The 23,376-nt window shown below is 45.7% G+C and overlaps 1 protein-coding gene across 4 annotated transcripts in view; it reads left to right on the plus strand.

The window, feature by feature from the left end:
* Positions 1-23,350, plus strand: part of CPNE1 (copine 1) — a 44,388-nt gene extending 21,038 nt beyond the window's left edge. For all 4 annotated transcript variants that reach the window (XM_032704996.1, XM_032704999.1, XM_032704998.1 and 1 more), the window contains 15 exons: positions 5,964-6,092; positions 6,567-6,746; positions 7,511-7,585; positions 7,742-7,813; positions 8,484-8,567; positions 9,030-9,119; positions 13,609-13,707; positions 14,690-14,776; positions 14,868-14,927; positions 15,316-15,449; positions 16,065-16,119; positions 16,198-16,249; positions 19,417-19,550; positions 21,247-21,483; positions 22,174-23,350. In XM_032704996.1, the coding sequence (XP_032560887.1) occupies positions 5,964-6,092; positions 6,567-6,746; positions 7,511-7,585; positions 7,742-7,813; positions 8,484-8,567; positions 9,030-9,119; positions 13,609-13,707; positions 14,690-14,776; positions 14,868-14,927; positions 15,316-15,449; positions 16,065-16,119; positions 16,198-16,249; positions 19,417-19,550; positions 21,247-21,483; positions 22,174-22,290 (1,605 nt within the window). In that variant the 3' untranslated portion in view covers positions 22,291-23,350. The remainder of the gene's footprint in view (positions 1-5,963; positions 6,093-6,566; positions 6,747-7,510; positions 7,586-7,741; positions 7,814-8,483; positions 8,568-9,029; positions 9,120-13,608; positions 13,708-14,689; positions 14,777-14,867; positions 14,928-15,315; positions 15,450-16,064; positions 16,120-16,197; positions 16,250-19,416; positions 19,551-21,246; positions 21,484-22,173) is intronic.
* Positions 23,351-23,376: the final 26 nt, after the last annotated feature.

Consider the following 23,376-nt stretch of genomic DNA (forward strand, 5'->3'; position numbering starts at 1 on the left):
TGTAACAGGCTACCCCCTGAAAATTGAACTAGTAATGGGAAAAAAGCATTGCTTCTGCTGGTCTGCACATTCTGGGATCACAGCAGGAAAAGAGAGAAGCTGTTTTGAAGGAAGTTGGGTGATAGCTGCAAGACATGGGATTAAACTAAGCAACAGACAAGGATGAAGGGACATTAGGTTTTTTTGCAAGTGCAAGGTTAATTACCTGGGATGCTGTATTACATGTGTTGGGTCTGTTTCTGGAGTTGTTGGGTAACATAAGGCCAAGATGATGAGAGTTGCATTTGGCACACACTGCTGGCAGGATTGCTGACGTCTGTGCAGGGTTTGTAAGCAGAATGTAAGGCAGGAGCTGTGTTCAGTCCAGGACTGAGTGAGCTCACTGGAAATCAGCTGTCCTGGAGCACGTGCACTAAAGCCTCGAGCTTGAATTAACCAAGGTGTTAAATTAATGTCTAATATGTGATGTATGCTGAAATAGAGCCTGTTGAGTATCCTCTACAGCGTTCTATAGCTGATGAGAATTTCTTAGTGTGATTAAATGGGAGCAAACCGCAGGTTTTCTTGTGCTGAGTCCTTGCTCGGATTTCATCTCGGGGCAGCGAAACCAGGCTGACCTGCAAGGCTGTGTTCAGTGATAGTGCTAATGTTTGCTCTCCAGAAGACATCACTCCTGGCACTACTGAAAATACTGCTGATGGTGTTTGATGCCATGAATTGTTAGGTTTTTCTTGTCCTCTGAGTGATTCGGGGGTTCTGTGAGCTGCCTTGCTGAGGTGATTCAAGTCACAATGCCCTTCTCACCCTGTGCTCGCTTGTCTTCACCTCATCCTCCCCAGCCTAAAGGGGAGCCTCTGGCCTTCAGGCTTCCTGAGGGGTGGAAGTGTATCAAACAAATGATGTAATTCAATCATTCTCACCTTAGGCAGTCCAACACTTGGTCCTTAATTGACTAAATGGTGGCACTCCTACACAAGGGGTAAGTACAGAGAAGTTTATGTTTCAGGCACCCATATGTGTCATTTCGGGGAAATGCAAGACTCTCCAAAGCTCTGAACTAGAACAGCAAAAACCTTTAATCACTGTTGTTTTGGAGTTTTCTTCATCTATAGGTATACAGTTCTTTCTTCTCTTACATTTGACTTGCTTTTAAGCTTTGGTTAAACTGAATCACTAAGGGAATAATAAATTTAATATTAGACTTGTCTATGTGTTGATTTTCTTTATGTTGGAGAATGTTCTTTTCTGTGAGAAAAGAAGGTGCTTTTTTTGCAGGAAGATGAAAAACAAAAGGGTTGGAAGTTCTGAAATGCTTTTAAGAAACTTGAGGAAGTAGCAGGTAATTCCCCATTCTTCTGAATGGGTAGCGTAGGTGTCCTATGTGATTTTCCTAGAATGTAGCATTTTTCTGGGCTTGCTTTGATTATTTAGGACGGACTTCTTTACTGCTGCGTTTCATTTTGGTGTAGAACAGCTCTGTTGGAAAGATGAGATTTATCTTTCCATGTGTATTACACAGCTGTTGAAATTTATGATCATCTTTACAGGGTGGTATGCACAGTGAAACTCATTTTGACTTTTTAAACTGGACCTCAGTTTGGTTGTCTGGGCACTTCTTAACGTGTACCTAGTCTGGAGCCATTCTGTGTTGTATTTGAGTAAGTGGGAATGACATCCTGGTTGGGCAGTGAAAGACTTCTCTGGAGTGAGTGCTTGCAGATTTCTAGGAATAGCATTTTGCTCTAGAGTTTGTAGGGCTAACATGGGTAACGTATTATTTTTTTCTTCAAAATGTGGTGTTATATCATGTGCAGTTCTAACTAAAGGGAAAAAATAGAGGTGTCTGATGGATCTGAAGCTGAGGTTTGGAACCTCCCCTTGAGGAAGTGATGTACAGAATTTGGCTCAAGATGAAGCTTCACAGGTGATGCCTCACCAGGGAGCTCCCCGAGCTGTGGGAGCACTGGATGAGGTGTGTGTGGCTTTTGTCAGTGTAACTGTTTTTCATGGGGGTGTAACATGACCTCAGTTGTGATTTTACAGGCTGTCTTGACCAACAGCACTTACCTGGTGGCTTGCTTGTGCTGCCTTTTCCTTTGAACCCGCTGTGCTGGGATGTACCCAGTAGCTCTGTTTTCTGTATTTCAAATAGAGTTTGAATTTATTATAACTTTTGGAGTCCATTTCTACTTGGCAAACTGAATTTCTGTGTCTGGAATGGTTTTGTGACTTCCAGACCGTGCTGTACTTTAGTCTGCCAGTGGCAGTCAAGTAGGAGATTGTTAAACTGTCATTATTGCAAGCTGATCTGTAATAAATCCTTTATAAATGAAATGTGATACCTTTATGGAAAGCAGTTTGCTTTAGCTGCTGGTTTTGCTTGGGAAATATTCACTGTCATCTGTAAACCAGAAGGTTCAAATAGTAGGCATCAATATTAGTTATCAAGGATGGTTGTGAGGGGTAAATAAGAAATCAATGCATTTTAGAATTTCTGGAACTGTTGGAAAATAGAAAAAATTGAACGTTACAACAAATGTGAATATTCTTTCATCGTAAATATTGATGCAAGTCTAAAAGCTAAACTTATTTTGTGTGTATGAATGGATATAAATAAGGGTGCTCTCTGAAAACCCAGGGAAACAACATGAAATGTGATTTTGAACTGTCAATTTGAATGTGCAGGCTGAATGCAATTGGTGTTCTTGAGTGTAGATGAGGAAGAAAGGAAGACTGTTAGTAAAAATAATACACCCCCCAGTTCTTTCAGTTTAATTACACTAAATGTGTGCTTAGCCTGAGATGAGAGCCTTCGTGCACTGCTCGAGCTTAGTAACCACTGGAGCCTTTCTGTCCCGTGGGGTGGCCATTGCACAGCTCTGGTAAGTGGTGAAGCACCTGCTGATCCCTGTGCTTGTCCCTGGGAGGGAGCTGGCACGTGCCAGCGGGGCAGCTCCGAGTGATGAAATGCCAGGATGCTGTTGCAGGGTTGTGTGGAAGAGCAGAACACAAAGAAAGTGTTGCAGGCTGAAAGAGGAATGGGGAGAGGGGGTTAGGCCTGGGGTGGTTCTGAGTCCAAGGACGAGTTGCTGGTGTTTTCAAAGCTTTTGGGATGGTCACTCCTCTCAGAGGAAGGGAACTGGGACTTTGTGGAGAGAAGTGGAGATGAAAGTCAACTGATACAATTAAGATGAACTATTCAGTTTTTTTTTAGAAAGATGAAATTACTATAGTAAATTACAGTTTACTGTGAAAATGAAAGCAAATTCCAGAAATCTTGCTTTAGGGAGGAAAAGAGAAAATTTGAGCCCATATTATCATAATGAAATCCTGTTTAAAAATCACTGATAACTGAAGTTGGGGCTAGTTTTCCTAATTGCTGAGGTACTTCACTATTTTTTCTTTCAATTTGGTTTTTTTTTATTTGTGTTTAGGGATGCAGATATGTTAAGCTTTTGATTTTTTTGATCTTTTCAGATGCAGGCAGGTTTCCAGAGGTTTATGCTGCTCCTTAAGAGCATGAGCAGAGCGACTGGGTGAAGTTGCTTAAGTGGGGGCTAAGCAGATCTTCTTGCTTGGCTGAAATGGATGCTGTGTCTTAACAGACCAACTACTCCTCAGTCTTGCTGCTGGGATGTCTATGATAAGGATTTTCTTCTGCTGTTATTCAAGGAATGGATTGATACTGGAGAACATCATAGAGTGTGTTTGGAAAGCCGTGAAGTGAAAAGAAGGTTGTGTGGGCTCTTTGGGGACATGCATAGGCAGTAATATAGAAACGATTGCTGGCTGAGGTTCAAACTGATGTTTTCAGATTAAACATGAATTTTTTTATCCGAGTCTCTTAAGGAGCCATCCTTCTTCATTCTGTAAGGATTCTGTCTATAGTTGTTAAAGCCACTTTCTTGTTATCCCCTGAGTTGATGAGGAAGGAGTACAGCTGGTTAGAAGGACAGCTCCTGCTCAGTCACTCCCAACAGCTAGCCTGGCTGTGCTCTCTTGGGTTTCAGTTGTCATGTGCACCAACCAGTGCTCTTTGATCTCTGGATAGAGCAAGGAGATACAGTGGGAAAGGAGTCCTTGTGGTTCGTAACTTCCCCGGGAGTTCAGCAGAACATCTGGGCTGTGTTTCAAGGGAAATCCTTTGCCATTACTCAGTCCAAAACAGTTGGATGGGACAGGCCTATTTTCATGATTTCATTGCTCCTGACCTGGAGAAGAGATTCAAGTAGCAGATGAGAGGTGATTGGGTTTGAGAACTTGCATCCCTTCACCTGCTGGCTTCATTGTGTGGCTTAACAGTTCCCATCTCAGACTCTTCCTTTTTGGGTCTTTGTAACATGGAATGAATATGTACAGGCTTGTTCTGAGTGCATCTTGAGACCTGCAGTAGTGGTTTCCTCCCAGAAAGGGACCACAGCTGATTGGGGATCTAAAGCTTATGGGGAGTTGTTTCTTTGAGGTTGACTTTACTCCTGATCCTTTCAGCTCTAGTGGGAAGGTGCCTCCTGTTAGTATAGAAGTCTCTGTGGTAGTAGAAGAAAACAGAGGCAAAATGTTGGCAGGGGAGCCCAGACTGGATATCCTGACCTTCCTTGTTGTCGAATAATGGGTGTTGTACAAATTTGTAGGGTCGTGTGTGGAACTGCAGAGTGCGCAGATGCGAGGCTGTGTGAGATGTAAGCTGGTCTGGTGGAATGGCATGTGTGGATGAAGAAAAAACCTGGTACCTGTGACTTGAGATTTTAGGAGAAATGTATTTATTAAAGGTAATGGTTTCTTCTGTGAATCTTATTTGGGGTTGAAGGCAACTGAATGGAAGATGGATGGCTCCAGCCAGTAGTTTGAACAGTTGACCAGACTCCTTCAAACAAGCCTCTTTGAAAATGCTGGCATTCAAACAGATGATGATGATGACCTTAGTTGAAGCTGAAGCTGAACTATGATTATCTTTGCCTAAAGCTTTGCTAATTCTTACTGAGTGCTGGTTTTGTGCTGCCACCATTACTGGAGCATCTGAGTGCTGTGCACTGGTGTATTAAGTGACGTCATCTGTCCAGGGCAGATTGCAGACTGGGATGTCCAAGGGATTAAAGGTTGTGCAATAGAAGTTCATCTCTTCAAGATAAATATTTACACCCTGCAAGTATGAGAAAGCCATGGGATACTTGAGTACTAGAAAGACCAAACAAATAATTGCTTATTTTCCAGACTCCAAAGGAACTTCTCTATGAAGTGTTCCCATTTAAAGCATTTGTTAGAGCCCTCAAACTGTCCAGTCTCTGTAATGTTTTGATGCTTGAAGGTTTGCCTTCTGAATTCCGTTTTGAGAATTAGAGCTGTTCCTCGAACAGAAGCGTCTGCAGTTCCTTGTGCAATAAAACGTGGTTATCCCCGGTCACAGGCTGATGTTAAGGTTTTTCGGAAGAGAGCAGGGCAGAGCACGGGTGCTCCGTGGTTTCCGTGGGCGAGCAGGGGGTCCCTGCAGGCAGGGGGGGCTCCGGTGGAGCTCCCACCGCGCGGGGCGAGTCTCGGCTCTCCGGGGTCCCTGTCCCTGTCCCTGCGCGGGGCTGTGAGCGCCGGCCCCGGGGAAGGGGCTCCTCTGCTGGAGGAGCAGGACCGGGCAGAGGGACGGGCCCTGGGGGGGGGGGCGCAGGATCGGCAGGCAGAGCCCGGCAGGAATAGGTGGATACAGGAGCCGAGAGACGGCGGCGGGGCGAGCCGGGGGCACGGCGGGCGCTCTCTGTGCCCAGGGTCTGTCTGTGCCCGGGGGCACGGCGGGCGCTCTCTTGTGCCAGGGGCGCGGCGGTCTCTCTCTGTGCCCGGTCTCTCTCTGTGCCCGGCGCCCCGCGCTGCCCGTGCCCGGGGGCGGGAGGGGCCGTGCCCGCAGCCCCGGTACCGCGGGGCCCCGCCCCGGCCGGGCCGCGCCCCTGACGCTCCGCTCCGCTCTGCTCTGCCCGCAGATGGCCGCCTGCGTGTCCCGGGTGGAGCTGTCCGTGTCCTGCCGCAGCCTCCTCGACAAGGACCTGCGCTCCAGGTCGGACCCGCTCTGCGTCCTGCTGCAGGACGCGGGGGGCGGCAGCTGGGCTGAGGTAAGAGCGGCCCCGAACGCGCCGGGTCTCCCCCTTTCCATCCCGCAGGTTTTCCTAGCCGAGCGCGTGACACGTTGAATTCGGATTTTCAGTTGGTGAGCAGTCCCATTGCCCGCGCTCAAACCTGCAGTGGTTTCCTTAGTCGCTCCCTCTTTTGCTCAGAGTTGCATCAGGAGGTTCGTTTGCCTGTTACAGTATAACCTGCCCCAGAGCGCACGCTCCAGAATACAGTGTTTCACCAACTTTTTCCCCCTTATTGTCAGAATTTTCCCATACATTAATGTTTATTTTCCAATGCTATTTCCTTTCCTGGTGAGCCGTTGGTCGACCCGGTTCATCTCCAAACACGAGGTGTGGTTGGGCGTGTGTAACCCTGCTGGTGCCTGTGTTCACCCAGTGCAAGTAAAAAGCTGTGTGGGAGAACATGTGCTTGTTCCTATCCATCAACAGCTTTGCTCCTGTGTGTTTGTGCAGCTGGATCGCACGGAGAGGATCAAGAACTGCCAAGACCCTGAATTCTGCAAGAAACTGGTTGTGGATTACTACTTCGAGAAAGTGCAGAAGCTGAAATTTGGCGTGTATGACATCGATAACAAGACCTTTGATTTAAATGACGATGACTACCTGGGAGGGATTGAGTGCACGCTGGGACAGGTATGTGGAGGTGTGTCAAATGGTCTACAGAGTAGCAGCAAGAGTTGGGTATATTATGAAAAATTAGGTGAAAATCTGCTTTATCAAAGGTTTTGACACATTCAAATTTGAAAATACACTGTTAAACATGTTAATTTTTGTTACTGTTGAACATAGAGAAATCATTGTGTCAATCGCAAATTGAAGGTTAGAAATACACATGATGTGTAATTAGTGGCTTAACTTAGGAGGCACTTGTAGCACCAAAGGCAGTTTGGGAGTAAGAAAGCAAGAGAGCTTGGGGAGCTCTCATGGAGCTTCCTTTGCACAAAGGGACCATCAGGCAGTAACTTTGAGGAAATAAGACTACCGGAGATTCTGTACTTGTTTCCTGAGGAGAGGTTTGTATAGTGAGTTAGGAGAAGAAAAGTGGGGCTCACATTTATTAAAGAAAGACTCAATAAATTTAATACTATTTTCTGGTTTTTGTAGCTTTTTGGCTCTTGTGTCACAGAGGCAGCAAAACTAGATGGCTACAGTTAACTTTGGAGATGTGTTTGTGGGCATCTTACAGTTAACCTTGGAGATGTGTTTCCTGGATAGTGAGAGAAGATAACTTTCAGACTGTATAGCCTTTCAGAAGCACAAACTGATGTCTGTCACTGTTGGTAATGCATTTAAATCTTCTTAGAACTTTTAGGAGAGTTTGAAAATTTTGCACCTGAAGAATAATTCTTTGCCCTCTGTCTAACTTGATATTTAGATTATCTGTCTTTTAACCTTAGGTTGTGTCCAGCTCTGTGTTCACCCGACCGCTGGAATTGAAGCAGGGAAAGCCAGCAGGGAAGGGCACTATTACGGTAAATAAGGGGTTTGTGGGAAAAACTCTTTCGTATGTTGGCTGGGACAAAGCGGCATTTCTGGTTTTGTGTTAAGAGTTTCTTTCATGGACAAAGTATGAGCAGAACTCTGATCTCTTGTTTAATTTTTTTTACCCCTAAATTTCTGTGGCACAGATTTCAGCAGAGGAGATTAAAGATACCAGGGTTGTGTACCTAGAAATTGAAGCCCAAAACTTGGACAAAAAGGTATTGATTTTTTTTAAATTATATTACATGCTTCTGTAGTAGTTACAGTTTGTGCCTTTTGTCCAGGAACCTCTCTGTGTTTGCAGACGTTCAGCTAAGACAGCAATCCATGTGTGAGCAAAGGCTCGCTGTGTTTTGTTACTTACAGTGCAGTTAACTGGAAACACAATTTCGTGTTGGAAACCACAATGTCAAACCAGAAACTCAACTGCTAGGTTTAGGTTTTGGGGCATTAATTTGGCTTTGGAACATTATGTATATTAATAGAGTTTGGCTACATAATTGTCTTCGCTGAGTACTGTAGCTGTAAAGTGATCTTTCTGTATTTTCATTAAAGAAGAGAAGATGGAAATTTAGGTGTGCTGCTTATTGTTATTTGAAGCCAAAGACCAATCCAGGGATTTAGTGACCTAACTTCTCAGTCAGCAAAATGATGTGATTTATATAGTGACAAACATGGTCTGAGGGGGCGGTCTTGGAACTGGAACTGATAAATTCTGATGATTTATAAAGTACAGCAGATTGAAAGAGAAAAATGAAAGTGAGAAAAGAAAACAAATGTATAGTTTGTTTGACTTTGTGCTTTGTTTGAAGTATTGTGTACTGATTAGCCAACTCTTTACTCATTTTGGATAAAATGTGATGACTTCTGCTGGGTTTTTGTTTGCAGGATTTCTTAGGTAAATCAGATCCGTTTCTGGAGTTTTACAAGCAGGGTGATGCTGGAACGTGGCAGCTCGTGTACAGATCAGAGGTAGTATTTCCACACAGTGTTTTTCCTGAGATGATCAGATAGTTTATTCCTATTGAGAGTGGGAATCCCACTCCTGGTCATGCTTTGCACAGTTTGCAGAGAAAGCTGTACCCTATAAAAAGGAATTCTGCTAACTGAGCCTGCAGCAAATTCTTTATTTGCTGCCTGTTTACTGGATGAAGCTGCTGAGTGAGAATCCTGACCACGGACAGCAAGTGAGAAGAGTGACTTTCCTCCCTTTTCGTGGTGTTGAGCTGTTAGGTTGTCTTGGCTCTCAAATTGAACTTAACCCTGAACATCTGTCTTTTATTTCTGACAGAGCTGTTGCTTGGCTCTTGATACATGTCAGGGTTGAACTGACTGAGGCTGTTGTCAGCTTGCCATGCAGAGCCCTCATGTCATGTTTCTTGGTGACTTGCATGCTGCATCTCTCACATGACATTATGCTGAAATTTTTTTAAGGTGATCAAGAACAACTTAAATCCATGCTGGAGGAAGTTCAGTGTTCCCTTGCAGACTTTCTGTGGTGGAGATTTTAATAAACCTATCAAGGTACAGCCTTCAGAAATTCTCTTTGTTTCTTGTTACGAGTCATCTGTTCTCTGTTTATGCTGTGAGTTATCAGGCTGTCTAGTCATATTTTAATTTTTAGATTGCCTTTCTAGAATTGTAGCGTGGCAGGAAAGTGATCTTATTCTGTTAAGTATGTCTGTATTAAAATATTACGAGTTTTCAAATTGAGAAGTCAGGAGATGCAGAAGTGACACAATTTCTAATGATTAGTCACGAGAAGAATTATAACTGATTTTTCTTTTCACTATTCTTTCCAGGATTTCAGGTTGGACTTCAGTGGTGGTGTCTTGTTTGGTTTTGATTTTTTTTTCTTTGGGGCTTTCTACCACTGTTTCTAAGTTAACTGAGAAGCTCACAGATGTTGGACAAGCTTGACTGCCTTGGGATACTGACACTGAGAGGTCCTTAAGGCATCTGTCACATTTGTCCATTCATGAGAGTGGCAGGCTTCTCCCAACTCTCTTTCTACCTATTTCAAGTAGAAATCTAGTTTTGAGTCAGAACTGCAATCCCCTGTGTTCTTGTATATGATGACTAATTCTCTTTGGTCCTGGCTTACGGAGGTGGCAGGAGAACAATGACGTCTTTTAATATGTTTCTACCAAAGAAAGTCTGATAGCAACTTAATTTGTTATTTTTTCTTCTAAGCAATGCATTGATAATTTAAAGGCATTTCAATTAATAGATAGTTCTGTGTGAATATAGTTCCTCTCTGCTTATCCAACACCTAAATACTTTGCATTTGCAGAATTTTCCTGTTCCATCCAGTCTTTGAAGATATCTCATGCTGGAAGCTTGATCTGGAAGGTTTAGCAAAAAGCATGCATGCTAATGTTGTTTTTTGTGCAGTGTGGCAGGTCCAAAGAATTACCGAGGTTATTAACCTGGAAATAGGTGTTCAGGTGTGCTGGGCTTACAGATAGGTGGCAGTGCTCTAAGTGGTGTTCAGGAGCTTTTATTGCTGAGGAATCAACAGTCTTAGGTCAGAAAAATCTCTTCTTGGTCCAAGAGCGAGCAGCAGATGTGTGAAGGAGATGGCTGAGAGAGGCATGTTTGTCAGAACTGGCAGGACATGGCATGGTTTGTTCTGTTATGTGGGGCTGTGTTTGCTACAGTCCAAAAATATTTGTGTTGTTGTTTTGTTTTGTTTGTTTTCCATAAGCTTTCTGTGCTTTGAAGTTCACTTTGACCTGCTTCTTCAAAAGGATAGATTTTTGCTGTTAGTTCATTTGAGCCAAAGTTCTCAATGCATGTGCAAATAGTCTGTTAAATTTCCCAATGCAGCTGTGAAAAAGGATTAAACTGTTCTTGTCTTTAACAGGCTGGGGAAGTCAGGGTGACAGGCAGGTGTTTCACTAGCACTAACACTAAGGAATATAATATTGCAGTGGTGGTTTATTTTTCATCTGGCATTTGTTCCTCTGAACCTCTTGTTTGTGGCTTCACAAAATTTACATAGGAGCAATTATGTGTGAAATACTGGTAAAAGGAGAACTTGAACTTCAGCGCAGTGGGAACAGCCATTTTGGTATATCCCCTAAACATCAGCTTTTGCCAGCTGTGTGTGAGGATTAGGTACTGAATGCGTGCGTGAACATAAAGCTTTTGATCAAATACTGCCTAGTATTATGGTAATTCTTTCTTCATTGCAATGCAGAGTGATGTTCTCCTTGTTCTGTGTGAAGGACAGCTCAGATTTGTGACGCAGCCTAATCTTCGTGACAGTTTTGTTAAAAATAAGGGCAAGTGAAAGCAGCATCTCACCCCCATAGTTATTTAAATGGAAATAGCAAATGTAGCAAATAGAAGTAGCAAAATAGAAATTCGTGTGTTGGTATTCACAGGTTTGATGGCAGATAACTCAAAAGCAAAACCATTTTCTGTGAGTTTTGAAAGTTCCTCCTGTAGACAAAAGGGGCCTTTTACCTGCTGATTGTATTCCACGACTCACGATGGACAGTTAGTTTGCAAAGAAATATTTAGTCAGTAAATAACCCTATACAGTGCCCTGCAGGATTGAAGGGTTCTGTTTGCAGTAGCAGCACCACTCTTTGGGCTGCCCACAGTGAATCTCAGCGGGTTTTAGAAAACCCTTGCAAGAAGAGGTTTGTTTTCAACCATACCGTGCTGTCAGCTAATCCAGCTCTCTTGGCATGGCTGTGAGGAGCAGGAGGGAGGGGAGAGGAGCTGTGTGGAGGTGGCAGCTGCTGAATTCCCTGCAGCTCTCTAGGCATATTGATGTGGAAGAGATCCTGCCCTGGGAATCTGCACCTTGGCTTCTGCACCAGAGCCTCCTTCCTTGGCCTCCCTGGCATGATCCAGTTGCTTTTGTGCAAACCCAGAGTTGTAGAGAGAGGCTGAGTGGAGTTCAGGCAGGAGGGGTGGGAGTTGCTTTGTGATGGAGCATGCAGAAGGAGTGGAGTGGGTTGGAAAGGATGAAGGGGGAGAAGGGGGCACAGTCACTGTGGTATCTCGTTTCCCCAGTAAGTCACTGAAGGATGATTGCTGCTTCCCGTTTAGGTGGCTACATTAGGCCATAATTGACCTGGCTGTTTGTGCAGGTTTTCCACTTATACCAGTGGAAGATCCCTAGTAGATCCAAATAGTCTCAAATTCAGGTATCTAGCCATTGAATTTTACGTCCTTATCCCGTCTTGTCTCATTGTCCTGAGGAGAAAGCTGTCCCTGTGGTTTATACTGGAGTAACATCAATTTCTGGATTACTAAAGGCAAATCTTGGAAAGAAAGCAGATCTTGAATCTGTGTGGCATGTGAGCTTCAGCAGGGGAGCAGCCAGCTGCTTGTAACTGTTCCTTAGTTGACTGCTTCTGGAATTACTTGTGTTCTGCAGTTGCGTGCATGGAGTGTGTTAGAAATGCTCTTCATCAGTGGTTTTGTGGGGAGCTATTGACAACATATCTCACCATGGTTGCTGTAAGCCACAGTTAAGAGTATATTTCTGTTTGTAAATGCATTGCTGTTTTGCATTATCTAGTTCTGAAGCTTTCATGCTGATTTAAACGTGACTGGTTATTAATGAAGTACTTATCATTTGGTTTGTATAAGATGCAGAAAAAGACAGACTTACTGTTCCATGGAAATTGCAATTTCCTTGTAAATTGATGCTATTGTTGGACAGAAAAAAGAGCATATTCAGAAAGTGCTTAGATAATGAAGATTTAATTGCTTCTTCCCATTACTCCAGTTACATATCTTGTCCTGAATTAATCTCACATTTATACATCTGGACTGTGGAATGTTGGAGTTTTTTTAAGGTTTCTTTTAAATTTTTATTTATTTATTAATTTAATCTTTTCCATTTAAACCAGGGAAAGATTTTATTTAAAATTTTCACCATGCATGCTTTTAAATGGATGAGGAAGTGAACATTTTTGAGATTTGCTCTGAGTGTGTGTCTTTACTCCTGGGTTTCAGTTAGTGGTGTGGCCAACACCTCCAGTTCTGCTGGAATGGGGGAGTTCAGCAGCACTGCTGCAAAGGTGGGACAGAGGAGATGGGCTGGGGAGCAGCAGGTGGTCCCCCTGACACAGGACACCCATGCCCTACTCTCTCCTCCCCTGCAGGTGCAGTGCCCCTGTCCTGTTCCCTCCTGCAGGAGCAGTGTCCATGCCCTGCTCCCTCCTGCAGGTGCAGTGTCCATGCCCTGCTCCCTCCTGCAGGTGCAGTGCCCCTGCCCTGCTCCCTCCTGCAGGTGCAGTGCCCCTGTCCTGTTCCCTCCTGCAGGAGCAGTGTCCATGCCCTGCTCCCTCCTGCAGGTGCAGTGTCCATGCCCTGCTCCCTCCTGCAGGTGCAGTGTCCATGCCCTGCTCCCTCCTGCAGGAGCAGTGCCCCTGTCCTGTTCCCTCCTGCAGGAGCAGTGTCCATGCCCTGCTCCCTCCTGCAGGAGCAGTGTCCATGCCCTGCTCCCTCCTGCAGGAGCAGTGTCCATGCCCTGCTCCCTCCTGCAGGTGCAGTGTCCATGCCCTGCTCCCTCCTGCAGGAGCAGTGTCCATGCCCTGCTCCCTCCTGCAGGTGCAGTGTCCATGCCCTGCTCCCTCCTGCAGGAACAGTGTCCATGCCCTGCTCCCTCCTGCAGGAGCAGTGCCCCTGCCCTGCTCCCTCCTGCAGGTGCAGTGTCCATGCCCTGCTCCCTCCTGCAGGAGCAGTGCCCCTGCCCTGCTCCCTCCTGCAGGAGCAGTGTCCATGCCCTGCTCCCTCCTGCAGGTGCAGTGTCCATGCCCTGTTCCCTCCTGCAGGAGCAGTGCCCCTGCCCTGCTCCCTCCTGCAGGTGCAGTGTCCATGCCCTGCTCCCTCCTCCCCTGCAGGAGCAGTGTCCATGCCCTGCTCCCTCCTCCCCTGCAGGTGCAGTGTCCCTGTCCTGCTCCCTCCTCCCCTGCAGGAGCAGTGTCCCTGTCCTGCTCCCTCCTCCCCTGCAGGAGCAGTGTCCATGCCCTGCTCCCTCCTGCAGGTGCAGTGTTTGGACCATGACAGTGATGGCTCCCATGACCTGATCGGTGCTGCGCAGACGACGCTGGCGCAGTTGCAAACGGCCGGACCCGGCTCCCTGGTGAGCTTCTCCAGCCCCTGCTGGCTTAGTCCACACTTCAGGCTTTCACAAGCCCCTTTTTAACATTGACCTCAGGAATACACTGTGAGTTGTTGCCTCCAAACATGAATATTTCTGTTTGTATTCTTATTCTAAGCCAACATCTGGGAAGAATGGTGTGGGAATTACATTTCTTTATTTTCTTTGGGTTCTAAAGGCATCCTTGTGCCTGTTGTCTGCTGATTGCCAGCCACTTTTCCCAGCTGTTCATCCTGCTTTGGCCTCTTCTGAGTCCAGTGGAAATAAAACTGCTTGTTGGTGCTGTAACAGATGAGTCCAGAGGCACAGCTTGGCTTGGATAATGTTTGTACTGGTCACCCTCATAAGTGCTCTGGTGGCCTTGCCAGCTAACAGAGAGCAGGAGTCCTTCCAAGGGACATTCTTCTTACCTTGTCTTGGTCATCCAGTCCAGAATAGACTGAGTCACATGGTGGTGCTGCTGGTTTTGGTCTGTTGTCTGCAGTGAAACCTGACATCTCATTCTTATGGGGATGTCTCACCTAAGTTCAGGCAGATGTATTGCACGCAGGACATAGCCCAAGACTATTCCATGTGCCAGCCAGCTTGATTTTTGTGGCCATAATCCAAAAGCTGGTGGAAGGTTCTTGCCTTTTTCCCTGGCCTGTGTGAATTCAGAACCAATGTGAGAGAAACCAAGCAGTTAAACACTGCCACTGGAAACCTGTGGCCTGGCTTTTTTGGCCTCCCCACCCCAAGATTTTGCCTCCTCTGCCCAGTGCTGGTGGCAAAAGTATCCCATCTAGTTCATCAGATAGCAGCCAAAGTAGTTGCAGACCTTTTTAAAATTAAATTTCTGAATTCTGCTGGGTATTTGGGTAACTCTGAAATTGTGTGATGTGTGACGCTGTTCTGTTTCCATAATTTGCTCTGCTGTAAGTGCAGATATTTTGGAACTTGATTCTTCCATGCTTGCTTTCTGTAGGTGGAATTTGAATGCATTCATCCTGAGAAAAAACAAAAGAAGAAGAGCTATAAAAACTCTGGCATTATTAGGATAAAATCCTGCAAGGTAGGAAGATTTTTGTTGGGGTTTTTTTGCTTTTTTATATCCTGATCATAATGAAATGAGTAGGTGTAACACAGTCTGTCTGTTCCTCTAGATTGAGACAGAATATTCATTTCTGGACTATGTGATGGGAGGCTGCCAGATTAACTTCACAGTGAGTTGTTTCCCCTCTGCTTGTCTTGGTGGATGACAAGATGAGCAGTGAGGTTGTGTACTTCTGTTGGCAGTGTGAATGACTGCAAATGCAGTGTGAGTTTGCAGTGATGAAGTCTACAAAACCCAAATGATATTATATTTTTACTTTTTGTGATCAAGTAGCACTTTAATGGAGCTCAGACTTCTTAAACTTCATTTGAGAAATTGGTTCAGTCTGTCAGTGGAAAGGATTGCTACTGCTTAAAAATGCCTGTACCCCAGTGAGAAAAGGGATGCAGGCTTGTGTGCCTGTTCCTATGTAGAGCTGCTGGATTTCTGGATGTGGTTAGTTCTGTTTGCTTGTGGTGACATATCAGTGACTTGCTGCCATCGTCTTGACTGAATAGGTGGGTGTAGACTTCACTGCCTCCAATGGAGATCCCAAGTCACCAGATTCTCTTCACCACATCAGCCCAGATGGGATAAATGAGTACCTGATTGCCATCTGGAGTGTGGGAAGTGTAGTCCAGGATTATGACACGTATGTAATGATCCTGAGTGATCTAGTCACCTCACCAAAACTGTGTCACAGCAGATCAATGCTCATAGTTTGTTCCAGACCTGTAACATTTTAATGACTGAGGGGCTGCCTTCCCTTGGGAGATCCCTTAAGGAGCTGCTCCTGTTTCCTCTTGCTTGTCAGTGCCAGGGAGGGCAATGGCAACCCTTCATAATTTGGCATCTTTGCTTGGCTCCTGCTCTGCCCTGGGTCCCTCTGTACTGCTGCTTTAGCTGGTCACTGCTCCCTTGTTGCTGATGGTGCATTGCAAACATGAATGTCTTATTTGATTCAATGGGAATATGTTTGTCTGCTCTGTCCTGTGACCAGGCTGGGGTGGGGTCTGGCTTTTCTCCTGCTACTTTGAAATCTCCTGAGACTCCTGTGGGGTGCTGTGCTGAAGAAAGTTCTGTAACTGTCAAGCCCAAGCCTGAATCCCTTGGGTACCTGGTGCCTGGCCCTGGGCAGCTAGATGATGTACCAATTCCTTATAGCAGGAATTCAGTCTTGGTCTCCAACTGCTTTCTTAGAATAAAACAGAAGAATGAGTTACTAAAGAATTGCTCTTTCTCATTTCTTGCTGTTCTTTCTTTCCAGGGACAAGCTGTTTCCTGCATTTGGGTTTGGAGCTCAGGTTCCTCCTAGCTGGCAGGTAGGGCCTTCACGACACTGTGCGCTTGCTCTGTCTGTGTTTGCGTTCCCTAACTGATTGTCATGTCCCCTTTCTCAGGTATCTCATGAGTTTGCTTTGAACTTCAACCCCAGCAACCCTTTTTGCCCAGGTGAGGACACCTCTTTGTTAATAAAGTCACCGAGAGGGGCAGATGTTGGAAGTGCTGTGTTTGTTTCATAACTGGAGAAAATCAGATGCAGCACCGCTGCACTGAGGCTTGGGGCAAACTAGATTTACTCTCACCTGGATGCTGACAAGAGCAGATGTGTGTTGTTGCAGACTTCACTGTTAGTCTGTACTAAAGTTTTTGTTGTTTCAACTTGGTTACTTCTGCTAGGTTCCAGGTGGCAGTGGATTGAGCTCAGCAGTGTGCCTGTGCTCGTCACACTTCAGAGCCACCATGTGCTGAGGCTGTTAGAAACCAGCAGTGTGGAGATACGGGCATATGTTTGACTGCTCTCTTTTAAAGTTTGTCTTGAAAGCTTGGGTTTTTTTGTAGCCATGTTCTTCAGTGGAGGTTGTTTGGGCTTATGTTGGGTTTGCATGGCAGGGTTTTGGTAGTGGGGGCTGCAGGGGTGGCTTCTGTGAGAAGCTGCTGGAAGCTTCCCCTGTGTCCAATGGAGATGATGCCAGATGGCTCCAAGGCAGACCCACCACTAGCCAAGTCCAAGCCCATCAGTGATGGTGGCAGCACCTCTGGATAACAGATTTAAGAAGGGGGTGAAACCCCCCAGTGCAGCAGCGATCGGAAGGAAGGAGTGAGAGTATGTGAAAGGAACAACTCTGGAGACTCCAAGGTTGGTAGAGAAGAAAGAGGTGCTCCAGGTGCTCGAGCAGAGATTCCTCTGCAGCCTGTGGTGCAGACACAGGGCACCTGTGCCCCTGCAGCCCATGGAGGCCCCACCTGGAGCAGTCTGTTCCAGCACTGGTGACCCTGTGGAAGGGGCCCATGCTGGAGCCATCTGTTCCTGCAGGACTGCACCCCGCGGGAAGGACCCACACTGGGGCAGTTCACGAAGGTCTGCAGCTCGTGGGAAGGACTCACGCTGGAGAAGTTCGTGGAGTACTATCTCTTGTGGGAGCTACCCCACACTGGAGCAGAGTTCGAGTGAGAGGAGTTCTTCCTTTGAGCAAGGAAGGAGAGGCAGAGATGACTTGTGAACTGACCACAAGCCCCATTCCCCTGTCAGGGGAGGAGGGAGAGAATTTGAGAGTGAACTTGAGCCCAAGAAAGGGGCAGGGGGGAGGTATTTTTAAGATTTAGTTTTTGCTTTAATTTATCCTACTCTGATTTGATTGGTAACAAATTCACCTGATTTCCCCAAGCTGAGTCTGGTCTGCCTGTGACAGTGAGTGGGGGTCTCCTTGTCCTTATCTTGACCCATGAGCCTTTTGTTGTATTTTCTCTCCACATCCAGATGAAGAGTGGGGTAATAGAATGGCTTTGGTGGGCACCTCACAATCAAGCCAGGGTCACTCCACCAGCAGAATTTAAGGGCTACTCCCTATGCTAGATTATGACCTTTAAGGACTAAGGTCTCTCCCAGCATGCAGAGACACAGAACTGTTCTTGAACAAGCATTTTTCACTCAGTTGTTCCCTCTGGTCTTAGGCCAGTAAAAAGTGGAATTTGAGATTTGGTGTTAAAATCCAGGCATTTCCTCAGTCAGCTCAGTGTTGATGGCTTCACTGGAATCTAGGTCTGTGCTCTCTTAGGGTCCCTGTGGAGCAGTTTTGAGAAGTACCACTCTATAACCAGATGGTGGGCAGTGCAAGCAGCAGTGGCAAATGAAGCTACATTGATACAAGCCAGGAATAGGCCAATTTAGATGGATCCAGAGAAGAATACGTACCATTTAAAATCAGACTTAAAAAAAAATTTTGTTTAGTTAACCTGAGAAAAGCTTCTTGTGTAGAAGAACCTTAGGGATTGTTATTTCCATTACAGAAATGTTTGAATCCTGAATCAGAGATTGTTGTCTAACTCCACACAAGGAATAGGAAAAGTTACTGTTCCAGAGAGCTTCTGACCTTGTTGTCTAATTAGACCATAAGCAATTAAACAAGGCAAATTGGTTGACAAGGTAGAAAGGACAAGGTAAACATAGTCCTGCCTCTGATCTTCATGTCCCCAGTTATCTCACTTGTGTTGGTGAGCAGCAGATCCAGTAAGGCAGTCCCTCTGGTAGGGCTCTTGATTACCTGGGTCAAGAGGTTGTCCTCCATGCATTCCAGAAGTCTCCTTCATTGCCTACAGCTCACTGTACTGCTTTCCCAGCAGATGGGAAAGTCCAAATCCCCCAGGAGGACAAGGGCCGGCGAGTACGATGCCATAGCTGGAACAGGAAGGCTTCATCAATAGGCTCCCCTTGATCAGATGGCCTGTAGTAGACCCCAACCACAAAGTTCCCTTTGTTGTCTCAGTCTCTGATTTTTACTCACAGGCTTTTGAGCTGCTCATGGTTGTTCTTCAGAGGCAGCTCTTCACGCTCAATCCACCTCTTAATGTAGAGAGCAACTCCTCCACCTCTCCTTCCTCCCCTGTCCCTTCTGAACAGCCTGTAGCCATCCATTGCTGCACTCCAGTCACAGGATTTGTCCAGTGTTACCAAGTTTCAGTAATGGCAACAGGGTTGTAGTTTCCAGCAGCACGGTGGCTTCCAACTCCTCCTGCTTGTTGCCCGTGCTGAGTGCACTGGTGTGAAGGCACCTCAGCTGGGCTGATGGCTGTGTCACCTTCCTAGAGGAACAGCCCTTAATTCCTTTGAGATCATTTTCTGGTGTTTCCCTATTGGTTTTATTACCTTAGGAGTTCCTGGCTCATCTCTATAAGAGTAGGAGTGTGTTGCACACTTCAGAGTCAGCGGGGTATAGATGCACTTCAGCTGGGCTATGGATTTTACCCCAACACTGGCATGCCACCCCTAGGCTCATCTCTGCAGAGCCTGCTCTTATCCCCTCCCTCCTTCAAACCTAATTTAAAGCCCTCTCAGTCAGCCCTGCCAACTCACAGGCCAGAATCCTGAGCTTTGTGATGTTAGAGGCACAAAGAGTGACATGTGAAGAACGTAGAATGGGGCAGAAATGTGCAAATCTGATCTCTGCAGCTGTCCACTGGTTTCATCTCTCTGCTTCTTGTATTTCCTGTTATCTTGCTGCTTATTTGCCCTTCAGGAGTTCACAGCTGTGCGAGTTATCCTTTATTTAGTAATGCTTGTAAAATAATGGCTGGAAAAACTGTGGGGCTCTCGTGGCTCTTACTTCCTTGTGTTGCAGGGATCCAAGGAGTAGTGGATGCCTACCGCCAGATCCTGCCTCAGATCCGACTCTACGGGCCAACCAACTTCTCTCCCATCATAAACCATGTGGCAAGGTTTGCAGCACACTCCATGCAACAAGGAACTGCTGCAGTGAGTGCAAGGCTTTTACTATGATCTGCTTTGGGTTGATGTTTCCGTTTTCCGTGTTTATGATGGGATAGAACGGAACAGTAAAGCAATGTTATCTTCCTTCCTTAGAATCCCAAGTTTGGTCCTCTGTTACCAGCCCACAGAGAGGCTGTTGGTGCTCTCTTGGTCCATACTGATAGGAACCTAAACTGGATAGACTTGGACATTAGTGTCATTGCTCAGGTCACATTTCTTTTGCTCTGTCCCAGTTTGCTGGCACTGTACTCGCAGTACAGGGGCGCTGTGTTGGCTCTCATACCAACTGGACTCTAGCAGCAGTTGCCTCACTCTAATCTCTCTATGTGCATTCTCTGTAGGGGAATGCACATCATATAGAGGGGCTTTAGATGTTTTGTGCCAAACAGTTTTGCTCTCAAGAATGTCCACAAAGACCTCCTCCAAGAAACTATCAGAGAGCTTGACTGTCCCACAGCGGTGCAAGGAGCCTGAGAGCTGTTCCACCCGTGTGCTGCCTGCAGAGTGCCTGCCCTGCCCTCTGGTTGTGTGGCAGGGCTCACTCGTGGGCTTCCATGGCCACTCTTAAAATTCAACTTTGTTTCTTTAAACTTTGTTCCTTTTTTTAAGGGTGAAGGAGCTGGATTTCCTGATGCATTTTAACTGATTCCAGTTTTGACAGACCAATGAGAAGGAATTTTGACATACACTCTGCTACTTGTTTTATCGTGTGGCTGTGTCAGTATTTTTGGTGCTACTTATGTTTCTGTGTATATCGAATACATTTCCCACACTGTGAAGCACTTGGGCTAGGGAGATCCATTTCTTACATTTCTGAGAGTATTTTTTAGCCTTCACAACACTTTGAGGGGATCTTCTCAATTTTCCTTAGGTGTTAAATATCTCTACTTTTTCTTTCAGATTGAAAGCTAACTATTTAAATAAAGAATCTGTAAGCAGTGGGGTACAAAAATAGTAACCCTTGTGTTACCTGTGTTTTGGAATTGGAAATTTAGTTTTCTCTTATTTTCATTGTGTTCCCCTCATTTTAAGCCTGTAGATAGCTGCTATAAAAGACCAGTTGCTCATTTCAGAACCAGGTACTAAACCTTAGTTTCTGGAGAAGGATGGAAATTTTAAACACTTTGCCATGCTAATGAGTGCAAGGTACTTCCCTTCTTTCTAGAAAAACTCCTGTATTCTTCCCCTCAGTTATCTCTAGTGTGTCTTTGTCTCATGTTATTTGTCATTGCTGTGTTTTGAGATTTCTGATACTTAGAATACTTATAATTTAAATTATTAGTAACAAAAAAAAAAAGGCTTTTTGAGTTACACTGCAGGGATATTAAATACCTTTAGCCTTTCTGAGATGTCAGTCAGTAAGACAGCACCCGTCAGTGAATTTTGTATGTGTGGGTTAGTCGTACTTTTCATCTCTAATACTTTTTGCCAGTTGATGTAACTGTTCTTTATAAATTGAACTTAATCCTTTATCTTTTTTCTAGTACAGAGTAAATCTGAAGTGCACACAGAAAATAGTTAGGCATAGGAAAAAATGGGGATAAACATAAGTTTCTTTTGTCTATCCACAGCAACATCTGATTTCTTTCTTAGCAAAGAGATTGCTGTATTTGCCTTCAGTTATGTGAGCTTTGGTGTTTGGTGTGAAATACCTAACTGGGGTCTTTCTTATGTTTTTCAGCACTATTATATCTTGCTGATCATCACAGACGGAGAGATCACTGACCTGGACCAAACCAGGCAGTCGATTGTCGATGCCTCCAAGCTGCCCATGTCCATCATTATTGTGGGCGTTGGCGAAGCCGATTTCAAAGCGATGGAGTTCCTTGATGGAGACAACGGTGTCCTGAAGTCTGTGACAGGAGAGCCAGCTGCACGGGACATCGTGCAGTTTGTGCCCTTCCGGCAGTTCAGAAATGTAAGTTGTTTTTAAAGGCAGAAGAGTCCTGGAGCCAGTATTCATACATCCTAGAAGTGACCACGGTGTTGGCGCGCTCAGTGAGGGCTGAGGGGTTTGCTCCTGTGTTCATAGCTCAGTGCCTCTCGGTCTTGCAGTGTTTTCTCAAAGAGCCCTCATGGTATCATTGATTCCGTGGGTTATCTCTTGGCAGGGTTAAAGGGGTGCAAATGTTTAGGCAAGGAACTGAGATCATGTTGTCAGTCTCTGATGTTGAGTGCCACGAGTGACTGAAGTTGGGATCAGTCTTCCCTGCTGTTGAAAGCAGTCCTGTCATTCCTCAGCTCCTCCCGACTTGCAGGGCTGGCACTGCTGTTTGCACAGTGAATTGGGTTGGAGAGCGAGTCCAGTGAACACCCAAATAACAGACATTGCTGGTCGCTGGGGCAGTTGGGCACTCAGGTCAGGGCCATATAAAGGCTGTGTGAGTCTGGGGTTGAGGTGGGAGCGAGTGGTTTTCATCGGCAGTGATCGGTGAGACTGAGTGGAAGTGCCCCTAAAGTTGTACCAAGCAACTCTTAAAACAGAGAGTGAGTGTGGCAGGTGGGGACTGTGCTCAGAATTCCATTAGGGAGTTTTCCACTGGGCTGACAAATCGACAGATCTGTTCTCTGCCGTGTTGCTGATTTATTCTCCCCGTTCTCCCTCCAGGCTCCCCGGGAAGCGCTCTCCCAGGTGGTTCTGGCTGAAGTGCCCAAGCAGTTGGTCTCCTACTATAAGTGGAAGGGGTGGCCCCCCCTGAAGCTCCCGGAAATCAAGGCCATGTAATTCAGGCTGACCTGTCCCCCTGGGTGAAGAGCTGCCTGCACCCACGCTCTTCCTGGCACACCGTGGGTGCTTGGGGCCTTGAGATTGCACTGCTCACACCACTTCTTTCACCTGCTTGTGCTCTGAGTCTGATCTTTCCTGTTCCTAGAGGGAAGAACTGCAAATACGGGGAAACCCCCAACTGCTGGAAGTTTTTGTCACAGAAAAATGGACCTTGTTGGTTTTCCACCTTGCAACAGTGTCACGTTGTGACACATCACACCATGTGTCATTGCTCTGCTGCTGGCTCTTGGAGGGGGCTGTGCCCTAAGCTGCTCACACAGCACTGCTGCAGTGCTGAGCTGGAGGGGAGAAGTGTTACACCCGTGTTCGCTGCAACAACACTTATCACGTGCTCCTTGATAGGTGTTTTTCTTCTGTCAAGCTACCTTGGAAATGGGGACCCCTCTGTCCTGACCAAAGACTGTTGGTTGGATGCCTGAGGTAGTTCCTGTTGTGCCTTCCTAAAGTGCCAGTATATTTTTTTATATGTAGAGGTTTATTTTTAAATTTCAGTGACCATGTTTTGCTATCTTTTTTTAATCGCATTTTTCTATTAGCAAAATTTGCTTCCTTGATGAGCTCCTGCTTGGAGCCATTGTTACATCTTAAGAACATTGCACTTTGTTTATTTGTGGGGGATCAGTGAGGATTAATCGTTAATTAATGGGGCAGGGTGGGATTAATGAGTCACATTAGCATGACTTTAAAAATTCAGCAACTGGAAACACTAAAACGAAGATGTTTTGAGTCATTTCTTTATGTCACACAAGTTACAAAATGAAGAAGTAACTATCTGTGGAACTCCAGAGAGGTGCTTCCTTGTCCTCAGGAGTGTGAAGTGTGCATTGCATGGTCTGGGGACTGGAGAACAGGCACGTGACAGCAAAGCACAATTGCTTTGAGAGATGGGAATTGATGGTTCATTTCAAAATAGAGATAAAGAAACCTGGGCTTGTCATTGCACTACAAGTGGTCATCACTTCCAGTTACATAAATCAGTAATCTGCTTTGACTTACATAACATGTCTGGACTCTTATTTCCTT

The sequence above is a fragment of the Chiroxiphia lanceolata genome, chromosome 17 (genome assembly GCF_009829145.1).
Source record: "Chiroxiphia lanceolata isolate bChiLan1 chromosome 17, bChiLan1.pri, whole genome shotgun sequence".
NCBI lineage: Eukaryota > Metazoa > Chordata > Aves > Passeriformes > Pipridae > Chiroxiphia > Chiroxiphia lanceolata.